The following is a 13,568-nucleotide window of genomic DNA, read 5'->3' as shown; positions in this document are numbered from 1 at the left end:
ACCTCCTTCTAATGCATCGCCTGCTCAACTGGCTATTAGACCAAGAAAACCACCCCTTGACTACACCAAGATCAGCTAGAGCACGGTCCGACATAACTTGAGAAAAATCACCTGAATCTTGAGATAACGAACTACTACCCTCCACTCTCTCCAAGGAATCCAATAAGGTATTGAAATCCCCAAATACCAACCACAAAAGAATAATAGATGCTCCTAAAACCCTCATATTGTCCCAAAGCATAGCCCTTTGGGACACAAAATTGGATGCATATACCCTTGAAACAACTGAGATATTTCCATTACGTATACGAGTAGCCTTGACAGTTATCATCTGGTCATTTACATCCATCACTTTGATTGAGTAAATTAAGGATTCCACAGACCTAAAATTCTGGATCTACCATCAATCTCATTGGCAATAAAGTTATTATAAAATCCCAACTTATTAGACCAAATATGGCTCAACTCATCAAGAAGCTTAGTTTCCAATAAGAAAAGAAGACCAAGATTATGTTGACCTTTTAAAACCCCAATATCTGAGATTCCACCCCGCCCTAAAGGCCCATGACATTCCAGCTTGCAACTGACATAAATAAAATTAAAAGTTTAGTTCTATCACCAATAGTTGATAAAGATTGGCCCTTCTCCTCACCAGTAACTGCGATCTAGTTCGGGATTGAACTTTCATTCGCTTACTATAACCTTCCCCCTTATAACTAATAACTAATAATTTCAAACAAAATAATATAGTCTACATAAAATTAATTTTCTTCCAAACAAGACCTTAGATACAAAGATTGAACATTTTAATTTAAAGAAGCTACAAATAAAAAAAAATATATACAAAGAGATCATTTACTTTTAGTACAAGGAGGTCACAAATACCGTTGTCCGATTTTAAATCCAAATGGTTATAAGAGTGCCACTAATTACCTTTAAAGTTCGAAAAAAAAAATTCAAACTTTATGAACTTGGGGTTTTTTTTTCCAAAGAGAAAAATTGATTTGGGTTTTTTTATTTTCTATTTATTTTATTTTACAAATGAGAGCAGCTGTCCGGCAATGAGAAATGCCCTCATTGTTGGACACTAGTGGAAAGAACTTGAAAAAAAAAAAAAAAGAAACCTCTTGGTGTAGGCATTGTGGACAGGGACAACTTACGCTAGAGGGGAGTGCCTCCTGTAATTTAGGACCAATGTGATCCCACCTTGTAATTGATTCCAATGATGTCCATATGTAAATTTCTCTAAAAATAATTGTGACATCATTTTGGAACAAAGATAAATGATCTCATATAAAATTCGTTAAAAAACAAAAATTACCAAGGGTCAAATACTTAGAAACTTACGAAGCGCAAATGATTAAGACGCTGAGAAGTTCATAAGTTAATTTGTTTTTTGATAAATGTCCGGTATAAAAGCGTTCCCTTGACAGGTCTCACTCTCGTTGAACTCCACCGTAAGGGTTTAACAGGGTTTTTACTGAGCTCAAACACGCACGCGAAGGAGAGAGGGAGGAGAGAGAAATGGAAGGAGCAGTGCGGATCCGTGTATTGTTCGAAGGTCACCGTCTCCTGAGCAAGTCTCAGAAAGCAGAGGGACTGAAACGCTGTTGGCTCCTTCTCACACCAAACCTCACCACCATCGCCCACCTCTCTCATCATCTCATTCATACTTTCAACCTCCAAAATACTTGTCCTCATCGATTGCTCCTTTCAGTATATTTTCTCTCTCTCCACATTTTTCTCAGCTACTGCAATTCTTATCTAAGTGCATGGAACTTTATTCCCTGTAAATTTATCCTAGGACCTATTATACATTATGGGTAAATTCTTGGTTTATAAATGAAATAGAATGGGTTATTATTTTTCCCCTGCTTGTCTTTGTTCAAATTCATTTGTTCATCGACAGGGTGGGGAGAGATTACTCCCAAGCGTCTTGCCGCAATGCGCAGAATGGAAATGCCACACGCATTGTTGCCTCTAAATTTAATTGAGTGATAATTATCGGAGCATATATGCATGTGGTTGGAGGAATTTTGTGCCAAGCTGTTAAATGTGGAGTTTATGTGGTCAGAATGGACATTCAGATGCATATATGTAAGAGGTGTTAAGCATGCATGTTTAGTGGATGATAAATATTCTTATGCTTGGCCCTCTGTGATGAGGGTAGAGTGGTTACTGCATTTGTAGTGCAAATCAAGCATTGGTGCAAGTCTTTACTTGAATAGCCTTTAACTTGTTAGCTGATTAACACGGATTGTGTGGTTCTATAGAAGGTGGGGGCCTTTGCTGGTAATGTTGAATTCTTGTTAGGTAGTTAAGGTATTTCTTCTCTAATGAGATGTGTGAATATGGAGCTAAGGATATGACTTAACACTTCTTTTTTCCTTAACACTTGCATATGGAGAATTAAGGATGACTATTGATTCGAGACAAAGACTGCTAAAAAATTTCCCTAAAATGGATCTGTTCATATGTAAATATAGATTAGAAATCAATTTATATCTGTATGATTTTTTAAAGGATATTTAAAGCGCTTAAGGTAAAAGCATATCTATTGTGGGGGAGTTTCCTCACTTGACTGCGACATCTTTAATGATTCTAAGAGTGTTCCCACTAATGGTTGTTGAGTGGAACTGGATGAAATGCATGCATCTTTAGGGTGGATTTGAGGTCTAATGAAAGAGAGAGCTTATGTGTCTATACGTCTGCATGATGGAGCACCTTGAGACACTATATGACTTCATAAAAGATTGCAAATGTCTGTTCAGCTCATCTCTTTTCCGAAGATCCATCCCTGACGTCGTGTTGAGACTACATCTTACGACTTTGCTCCATTAATAACATGACTATGCTGTACATGAAGTTGGAGACTGTTGCAGAGTTTATATAGATGTAGGCACTTTTTAGATTAGTCTGTTCTCTAGATGTGATTAGGGAAAGAGGAAAACTTTGCAAGAATTCTCTCTTACCTTTTTTTACTTGCAGTGCTAGTTTTCGACTTCCCTTTCTTTTCTGCCTATTTGAGAGGCTTAGATTCTTCTTCATCCCTTTGTGTTATAAATTGGGTCCCATAATGGTTTTTAGCCTCATCATCGCCTTTTTGTTTCTTTCTTCTTTTTTGGTGGGTACTCCCATAGAAACTTGGTTCATTGGCCATTTATGTTGACTCTACAAGGGACTACATCCCCTAAGTGCTGGCAAGATGTTTGGCTGAAAAATTCTTAAACCTTTTGGCAATCTTTCACTAAAAAAGTCTGGCAAGAAGTTGTGGCAATAATTTATTGGCAAGATCAAGTGCTAGTAAGTTTTGGCAATCTTTCTCCAAAATTCCCATTCAAGTGCTTGCAAGAAGTTCTGGAACTTGATCCGTTAATAAAAATGCCTACATCTATCTGAACAATGAGAGGTCTTGCCGTTACTCAGATCTGCAAACTTAACTTAGTAGATAGTTGAAATGACATTTGAATAGTCTCTAGTAGGCTTTATTCAGTATTTGTGAGCAACATGGCTGCATTTTTTGTGAAATATCACCACTAATTTGGGACAATTTTGGGGGATAGTGATATGTTTGTAGAAACTAGGCCTTTAACAACGAAACACATGTTTCAATTGACTCCTAGGTTTTCAATTTTGTAAGAACGACAGGTTGTTTTCAATTTATTTTCCTTCATCTATCTCATTTGATATATTGTATGATATCATATATTCTTTTTAATGATCATTAACATGTTTTGTTTTGTCTGTGATTTATGCTGACTGAATTCCTTTGGCTGTTCACTTTAGCTTCATTCTTGCTGCTGAGTTTTCTTAGCCGACACACTTTTGCTGCTTTTAACCCTTTTGTTTTTTTGGCTTTTGCTTTTGCAGATGGACGGTTTTGTTCTACCATCTTTTGAATCTAGTGCTATTTTAAAGGATAAGGATATTATCAGGTTAGTTCATTTTTTCTGCATCTTTTCTTTTTGTGCTTGTTGATTCAAGTATTTTTTTTCTCCCATAACTCAATTTTTTTTTTATCTAATCCTGCACACTCTTGATGATTAAAACATAGAATGTTTATTTAGTCAACATTTCTCAAAAAAAAAAAACATAGCATGTTTATCCAATGTTGATGCTCCTACTCCTAGGTATCAATATTCTCATATAGTCCCATCCTAAGTAACTTACCTTTCTGCTCCACCAAACATTTCTACACGGATCACTTGTGGGTGCAGCTTCTAAGAATTATAGATTCTTCAAAACACCACAATGCATAATGTTTCTACTGGGAAATTAGAACTTCATTGGTGTGAGAACTTGTTCTTGCTGTATGTTCTTTGAATATTTTCATCAGTATGAATTTGAAGCCACGCAACCATCAATTCAACATTGTGACTCGACTTTTGAAAATGTTTTACCTTCTAGGACATGCCTTATTTGCTTACTTTGATATCCCTAATATGGGTTATCTCATTTTCAATAAGAAAGCTAAGTTGCAGAATGAATTGTCGGCTTTGCGGAAGGTTTCATGGGACGTAATTGTCATCCACACTGTCGTTGTAGTCTTATTTTACCTAATGTGTATTTGCAATCTAGTAATCATTAGCTCCACAGTTTGACCCTGTCCTCCATATTTGAATGCCATCACTTTTCGTTTGAACTATAGTTGTATAGAAAGCAAGTGCCAAGGAGAGGGAACAGAAGTGGGGGTCAAGGAACGCTTACATTTAGAAAGAGAAGCAAAAGAGAGGAGAATGAGTGTCACGCCCCAAGAATTTACAATACTGATATTCCTGAGATGTGACAATCAAAACATATATACATCTCTTGATAGGACAAATTTACAGTGGCGAATTCTTACAAAGTAACAAAAGAAAGTTTAAGCACAACTACAATATCTTTCAGAGTTGATCCTGACGAGCACTCAAAATGAAACTGCAGTTATCTTGAAAAAAATGTTTACCATAATTTGATGAGTTTGGCTACTCAGTAAGTGATCATCATAATCCTAAAAATAATCATGGTTCAAAGATATCAATATTTTCAAAAAGGAGATCTATTAACATAAATTCATTAACAGTTTCACTTTAAAAAATGCATAATTAAGTATAATCCGAATAATTGAAATGCATATAACATTTTAATGGCAGTCCATAATTCAAGGGATTTCACAAATTACCCTATTGGCATCCCAAGTAGGTCACCTATATACCCCATTAACGTTCTGATGGGTCCACTTAATCCCTATTGACGTCCCAGATAAGTCCACTTAATCCCTGCAGGTCCTCTTATACGTCACCGGTGTACCGGATGAGTCCACATAATCCCTACCGACGTACCGGATAGGTCCACTTATACCTCACCGGCGAACCGGATTAGTCCACTTGCATACTTAAAGTATTTCTAAATCTCTTTAAACATTCGAAAGCAGCAATATCATGTACTCAACATATCATTGAAATTATTAATATGAATTTCATTGAAACCATTTATAATAGTCACTTTTAATAACATTTCAAAAATAACCAGTCAAATATTTTGGGCTCAAATTTAGAAAAGTAGTAGTTCGTAAAGACATTCTAGCATAATTGCCAATCTAATATGTATAGAAAAAAACTCTTATAGAAATTCAAGAATACGGAATTATCACAATTTATGGGATGTCAATTTTCAATTAAACATTTCACAGACAATGCTATAATTAATTGCAAAAATATCAGTTTTCAAATAATAAGGCAGTCATTTGCACATGAAATTTACAATGTCTAAATATTAAAAAACAGTAGAAAGAAATCTCACAATTTTACTAAAAGCAGAAATATCACATTTAATTCTAATAATTTTACAGTATCTAAAATTTTTTAACAATAGACAAGAAAAATAAATAAATTTATTTTTAAGAATTTACAACATTTAAAATTTCTAACATAGATAAAATATCACAATTTCATTAAAAGATTATTTTTCAAAATAATGAGGTCGCTTGCGCATAAAATTTATCGCGCTTAAAATTCATGACAATAAGCAGAAGTAATTGTTTCATTTCATTTTTAAAAAGAACGGATTATTTTTCAAGATAATGAAGTCACGTACATTAACTCCAAAATTGGGGGAGCATCAGTTCCATCCCACACAAAAACATCGGTACTTTATTCAGAGACTCGATATGAATGAAGAATCTTTTCCAGGGAAAGAAAGCATATAAAATCAACTTAATAGGGATTGTGATTTACAGGAGCAAATGAAAGTAGTGTATGCAAAAGTTACCTTGCATACCAAATCGACAATCTCCTACTTTTTCACATCCCCAATCTTCTTTAAAAGGAAGCACATATTTATCATTCTTAAACATAAACAGTAACCATGCTAGAGAGAGAGAGAGAGAGAGAGAGAGAGAGAGAGAGAGAGAGTCGAATAAAGTAGAAACACCTCAGATGCAAGGTGTTTTACAACGAGATAAGAGGAGTGTTAACATAAAGTTTTAAGATGGTAGACCTAAGGTCCACCCAATAGAATTGAACCCTCAAGTATATTAACAATAGTATCGTTTTATTTATTGTTAATATAAAAGTAGCAATATCTTAATGGTATAAAATTATTATTATTATTATTATCATTACTAATATATAATTATTATTTTATTTATTTATTTTGTATTTATTTCTATTAACACCATTAATATTATTATTAGTATTATTAATTTTTTTAATTTAAATTTTTTTTTTTTTTTTTTGTTCCAAAAGTTAGGTCGTCACAATGAGATATAAGGTTTGGGAATGGGAATGAGGTTTAGGATCAGAAGCAGAAAACCTACCGTATATACGGGAATCCAACAATTTATGCTTTGGACTTTGGTTTGTCAAACACTACTCACCCTTTTGTAAAGTTAGTTGAGTTATAAAACAATTGGTTTTTGCTAGGTGAGGTTTCAGGCTTTCTGCATAGTTGTTGGGAGCAAGAGTGTGAGCTGGAGCTTGGGATCCAGCCATGGTTGAAGCTCCCTACCTTAGGAGCATTGTTTAGGAAGCGGACCTAGAAGTAGCTTGACACACATACTATATGTATATATATTGCTTGGAGAACATTTTATTATAGATGTATATCCTATATGTATATTGATTGCTTGGGCAACATTTACTTTTCATATAAGGAAGTCACAATCATTATTGACCATCAAATGTGAAATCAGGTGGTTGGCGATTTGTCGTTGATTGGACATGAAGTCCAAAATAAAAATTTTCGAATGCTGTGACCCACTTCAATATGTCGGATTTCATATCCAATGGCTACGCATGATTGTAATCTTCTTTTACCAAAAGTGAATGGTCTTAAATTATACATTGTGCAGCTCAAGGAGTCCAAAATATGCGAGGCCTCTTTTGTCGAAGCAAATGATCTGCAGCTAGATTGGGAGCAACATTATCTGTGACCACTTGAATTACGTGTTCCTCCACAACCTCCTCAATACCCTTATCAATGAAAGAAAATATATAATGCACATCATGAACATTATTGGAAGCATTGATTGAGCGCAAAAACACTGTACCCGGCGACAATTTACTAATAGATTCATGTTACTCCTCGTCCTCCTATCACTCCACATATCTGTCATCAAAGAAACCCCAAATTTAACACATCCCTCCTTATGAGTATTGAGATATTCATTAGTGTACTCGACTTCTTTCTTCAGTAGTGGCTCTGCAATCTCATAAGGAGTTGGAGCTTTCAAACCTGGCCCAAATTGCTCAATTGCTACCAACATTGTATGGAAGCTATTCAAACTAGCAGTGTTAAAAGAAATGCCCGCATGGTAAAACCATTGAGCAATATACTGAATCACCTAGGCTCTATCTTCCTTTTTAAACCTATTTTCAATTGTCACCTGTTTTTTCCCCTTTCCCTTGCCTTTCTCAATTACTGTCTTAGGGCTAGGTGTAAAGAAACTATCTATAGGCCCTCTCGTACGAGCCTTCTTAGACCCAAAGGCCCTCTTGGTCTTTAGAGCTCTGAATACCAACCATGGCTACCTCTTCTTTCCCCGCTTCTTCAGTTTCAATATTATCATAAAAAATATAAACCCTTGACTTTAATTCTGCTATATCCTTTTTTTTTGCAACGTTTTTACTCTTTTCAGCTTCAATGTACTCCAAAATTTCTTTCTTTACAAGATCTGGGACTTTCTTACATGGGGTGACATCGCCTCTAATACTGGCAAGATGTTTCTTAAATCTATTTATACCGGCATTAGAAACATGTCCATAAAAATTGCACATAATTGTATTTCTGTCATTCTTATTCGGGTTAACACAATATTTCCATCCCGGATCTCCGCCCCAGTGGGGTGCAAGTACTTGAAAAAATAAATCTCAAATAAAGATTACAGACTGACCTTTTTTACCAAATCTCTGATCTTCGGTGTTGGCTATCTCAGTCGAGCTACGAATAACTTAAAAGTCTTCTAATACCACCAATAACACCCTAAAAATAATTTCAATTAGAAAAACAAACTTTTTCAATCCACAAGAAGTACTTTTGATTCTCAGCAATTGCTTTAGATTCTCATAAATAAGTTTAAGATTGAGTGTTTCTTGTTTTTTTTTGAGTTTGGGGTTGAAAAATAAACCCCTAAACTTATTTTATACAAACTTGGGGGTCAAAATGACCCCCTTTTGCCCTTTAAGGCGAAGTTAAAAAAAAAAATCGTAAACTGTGCTGGGCGCCCGCTCAGGTACAGCCGCCGTGTTGGGGCGCTCAGGTCCAGGCGAGCGGAAATTGTTTTTGGGTGCCTAGACGCCAGGCGGTCCGTTTTTTTTAACATTGACCTCCCCTTAACCAAATCTAGGGCTAGGCATGCCCCCTTCTCTCCTTACTGGTGCATGCAATCCTTAAAGACTTATGGGGGGTGGCTTGCCACCTAGAGAGAGAAGAGAGAACAAGAGAGAGAGTGGAGCATGGAGGGGATAGAAAGTAAAGAGAGAGAGAGAGGCTAGAAAATAAAAGGTGTAGAAAATGAGGGGGGAACCCCTCCTTATATAGGCTTCAAAGGCCCTAAGGATGCCTATCCAGTTGTGACATGACCAATCGGATTTTAGGAAATCAGAGAGGTGAGAGAATTAAATTTGAGCCATCCATCTCATGAATCAGCCATCATGATTTAGGGAGGAATATTAGGAACGTTAATCCTTGAATCATTGACCCATATCCACTTCTATTCAAACTAGGATATGACCTATCTAAACCTAATCTTCTAAAACTTCCCATATCTCTTAAGATTGTAGGAATTTTTTTTTTTTTTAAATAAATAAATATATGGTCAAAGTTTGTATAAACAACTAACTCCCACGGAATAAGCACATAGTCTTTTTCAAAATAATTCCTTAACTTAAAAGATGCTTTTTAATTTTATTAAAAACAAAAGTAATATAATAGAGGGAGTTGGGGGGGGGTGCCACCTCCATGACTGAGTTGTGGCCCCATGGGCTCCACGCCCCACCCATGTGGTGTGGCACACAATGGGCTGAATCCAAGGGCCCCCCACACATTCCCCTCGACACGACCTAAATTTTAGAAATATCGTTTTCAAGCAATTCACAGCTGAAATTAATTTTTAAAATTATGAAAAATTCTAAAATTCGCAGAAATATTTCTTTCATTGAAAAAAAAAATGTAGAAGTGTACTGGTTACCAATGGCAAGATAAGTGACTATCGAGGCACTCCACCTGACCCAATAATCATGATCTTAAACTATCTTCTCAAACCGACCCAACTAGACCCATGACCCACAATCTCATGTAGGGGCTCATGATTGGCTCTTCAAAGTTGGCCAATAAATAATATCGCCACAGTTTCAGAATGTGGATATTAGGTTTCCCCCCTTAAGAGTAAGTCATACGCACATATCACTATAGTGCAAGGGGGGCTCTCTTTGTGCACATGTACACATATCCCTTTTCAAGGTTGCTTCTAAATAATGTAGTTGTTATGCATACAATATGTTGAGGATATAGCCATCACTCTCATAGGCCTCCTTCCGCACACAAGAAACCACAAAGCTTTCCTAGCCTAAAAACCATCCTGGGTATCTCTCCAACCTCAATAAATGATGACCCTCTGAAAACTTTTTTTAGTAGTGCCACATGCCCAGGTTGAAGGGTTTTGGACATGACCATGGCCATAGACCGTCTAATCCTAGGTCAGTCAAGAAACACATACACTCCTACTGAAGTGTATAATCCATTATAATTTATATTTACATACTCTCACAGCCTTTAAAGAATAGGGAATGAGTTATCTTGATGGGGGGAATGAGCTCCACTCAAGCTGTGGCTCTGGTATTGCCTGAGCAAGATTCTGAAGGGGGATTGCCACCCCCCTATCAAGCTCCCCGTATCTATAGGTTTCGAATGTTAGGTTATAGAGGAGCACTATTTAGCGCTTGTTATGTGGATGCAACTTTAGTTGTTATGGGGGTGTCAATAAGGAATATTTAACCTAAATACATATTGGATTGGTATGAGAGATAGTTTGGACATGACCTGGCCCCGTAGGCTACCCAACCCTAGGTTAGTCAACAAACGCACACACTTCCATTAAAGTGTATAATCCACTATAATTCATATTTACTTGCTCTCATGGCCTTTCAAAGCCACAGAACCCCAACATATCCACTTGACCTTTGAAGGCCATACAATCATTCCCTCGCTGTCTCTTTGAACTCCATCCCATGTACATGCTTGGCAAATACATTTGCCACCAGTCCTTCTTGTCAAAGGATCTCCTAACATAGCCTTTGTCAGGAGATAAACATTCTCGATCTTTCCTGCTCAGATCTTGTTACAAATGTCATAATAGTTTGTCTTAATGTGCCTTGATTTCTTGTGAAATCGTGGCTCTTTGGCCACACAAATTGTTGCCTGGTTATCACAGAAGGTTCTTACACACAAGCAATTCATTGGGATTAAATCTTAGTTGATTCAGGAACTTCAACCAGACTGCTTGTTTTATTACAAGACAACAAGCTACATACTCTAATCCATAGTCGAGAGGGCGGCAACGTCCTGTTTGTTTGAGCTCCAGGGTACAACTCCCTTGGCAGGCGTAAAGATATACTCAGATGTGGACTTCATCTCATTTGGATTGCCCTGGTAGTCCGCATTTAAATATCCTTTTATCTGTATGTCTGAGCCTCCTCCATACATTAGGCGTGATTAACCTTTCCCTTTCAATACCATAATACTCTTTTGATTTCCATTGAATGGTCTATGTCTGGATTACTCTGGTTTGGAACCTGCTAATCACACTCATAGCAAATGATAAGTCCAGTCTCGTCCCTAACATAGCACACATTAGTGACCCAACTGCACCTCCCCACGGAATTCTCTACATGGCCTCTTCTTCTTCTGAGCTTGTGGGACATATGGTTAGGCTGAACTTGGTCTTCTTATCAATATAGGGACTGACAATTTTCTATTTCAAATCTTTCTGGTATTTTCTAGCAATGTCTCTTGAGATAACTAAATGGTTCTCTCTCTTCTATTTTTGGCAATCTTGATTCCCAAAACATATGAAGCCTCTCCAAGATCGTTCATATTAAAGTGTTGTGACAAGAAAGCTTTTGTTTCCACTATAAGAGTCATTGAACTACTAAAAATTGACATGTCATCCACATATAGGGAGATGAATACGACATCACTCTGACCTTGACATATACACAATTTTCATCCTGGTTAGGCACAAAACCAACTTTCCACACAGTTTCTTGAAACTTAGTGTACTATGTATCGATGCTTGCTTAAGGTCACAAAGGGATTTCCTAAGTTTACATACTAGGTTTTCCTTTCTGTTTTCTATGAGGCCCTCTAGTTGTTTTATGTAAACATCTTCTTCTAGCTTCCATTTACAAATACAGTCTTAACATCCATCTGGTGGAGTTCGAAGTCAAAATGGCCTGCTATGGCTATTAGGATCCTAATGGAGGTGAACTTAGCTATAGGAGAGAAAGTCTCATCATAATCTATTCCTTCTTTATGGGTAAACCCTTTAGCTAATAATCTAGCTTTGTACTTTTCTAATCTTGATCGTGCCCAATTTTCAGTGTGGTCATGATCCCTTCTAAAGCAATCAAGATCTCTTTTAGTCGGTGATTGGGATTCTTATAAGATAGGGAACGAGTTCTCTTGAATCGCCGCAGCGAGATTCTGTGGGGGACCACCACCTCCAACCAAGCCACTCGCATCTAGTGTTTACTTTGTGGATGCCACTTTAGTTGTTATGGGGGTGTCAATAAGGAATATTTGCCTTAGATAGATATTGGATTGTTTTTCTGATGATGATGATATATTGGATTGGTTTGAGAGATTGTTGGGATAAAATGATGACTTGAAAAAGTCGTAGGTTTATGCAGACATTGTGGATATTTTGTTGAATTGCACCAAAAGATTGTGTTGCAGGGCTTACATCTTTGCGATGGGAATCTTCTAAAGCATTGTTGTGTCTCTTGGGCTTGGAAGTGGGATGGACAGTGTGCTTGTTTGCTAGGTGAAAGGGCAAGGTGTAGTCGAAGGGAAGACATGTAATATGTATTCAAGTTTATTTGTGTATGAATATGCGATGTATGTGGCTTTTCTAAGATTCGAGGAAATTGAGGACCAAGTTGATGAATGTGGCTTTTCTGCTGAAGTACAACTAATCTTAAATTCTTAATAGGTTATACTCTGTCAACAGATCAAATTTATTGTGGTTTGAACTTTGTGTTCTGGTGCCAGTGGCTTTGATCACTGGTATAACTGCGATATCGAGAATTTTTACTGGACATGAAATTATAACAAGAAGCCAACATAATATTTCTTAGGAAATCTCTGCTTCCCCTTTCCACAATCCCTATTATTCCTACTGATTCAACCAATGCCCTTCAGGCCTTCACATATACCACTGTCTACTTATGTAAGAGATTTGTTGTGCCGAACTTCTCCCACTCATAAATTCTTGTATGTATTGATTAGAGTTTGCACCAGTGTGCACAATTCATAAATTTGGATATTTAGTTTTCTGAAATTTGGGGCCATATGAGGGCGTCAGTAGAATGACTCTCATCTGCTTCAATTTTCATGTACATATCAAGACCTAATGATGTGAGTGCATAATGTAATGCACAGAAACTGCATTGTCTGTCTGCATGTATGGTATGGTGCATTTTGTATACTATGCAGCAGTACTTCATGCATCTCCTCTTCTCTCTTTGTATGAACTGCTTAAGGTGTCTCTGTTTAACATCTTAAATTTGTGTTGTACTTTAGGGTTAGTAGGACGTTAGAGACCTCTACAAAGGAAATTGGGATGGGATGTGATAAAGATCTTGTTAAAGGTTCTGAGATCATGCAGAAGCTACCTGTTTCAGCAGTGAAACTCCCTGCAATGGAGGAGTTTGAAAAGGAGACCAGAGGATACCAGAGTGAATCTGAAGATCCTCCTGAGGATACAATGCGCCCCAAAAAATCATCAAGTAAAGATGGGACCTCTCTGAAGAAAAGGAAGCGTGCAGATAAGCTTCAGAACTCAAAGTACTTTCTTCCCTTCCAATGAAGAC

At 36.9% G+C, this 13,568-nt stretch overlaps 1 protein-coding gene across 5 annotated transcripts in view; it reads left to right on the top strand.

The window, feature by feature from the left end:
• The first annotated feature begins 1,444 nt into the window (after positions 1-1,444).
• Positions 1,445-13,568, top strand: part of LOC18442737 (sphere organelles protein-like protein) — a 42,761-nt gene continuing 30,637 nt past the window's right edge. For 3 of the 5 annotated variants that reach the window (XR_016056742.1, XM_006852952.4, XM_020672560.2), the window contains exons 1-3: positions 1,445-1,716; positions 3,871-3,935; positions 13,279-13,542. Coding sequence is in view for 4 of the 5 variants with exons in the window: in XM_006852952.4 (XP_006853014.1) it covers positions 1,525-1,716; positions 3,871-3,935; positions 13,279-13,542 (521 nt within the window). In the remaining variant the exon portion in view is untranslated. The remainder of the gene's footprint in view (positions 1,717-3,870; positions 3,936-13,278; positions 13,543-13,568) is intronic. The other 2 variants (XM_088868558.1, XM_020672562.2) reach the window with 1 other exon arrangement.

The sequence above is a fragment of the Amborella trichopoda genome, chromosome 6 (genome assembly GCF_054954075.1).
Source record: "Amborella trichopoda isolate Santa Cruz 75 chromosome 6, AtrichopodaSantaCruz75HAP2 v2.0, whole genome shotgun sequence".
NCBI lineage: Eukaryota > Viridiplantae > Streptophyta > Magnoliopsida > Amborellales > Amborellaceae > Amborella > Amborella trichopoda.
Note: the sequence above shows the minus strand (reverse complement) of the source record. Positions and strands in the feature narration are given on the sequence as shown.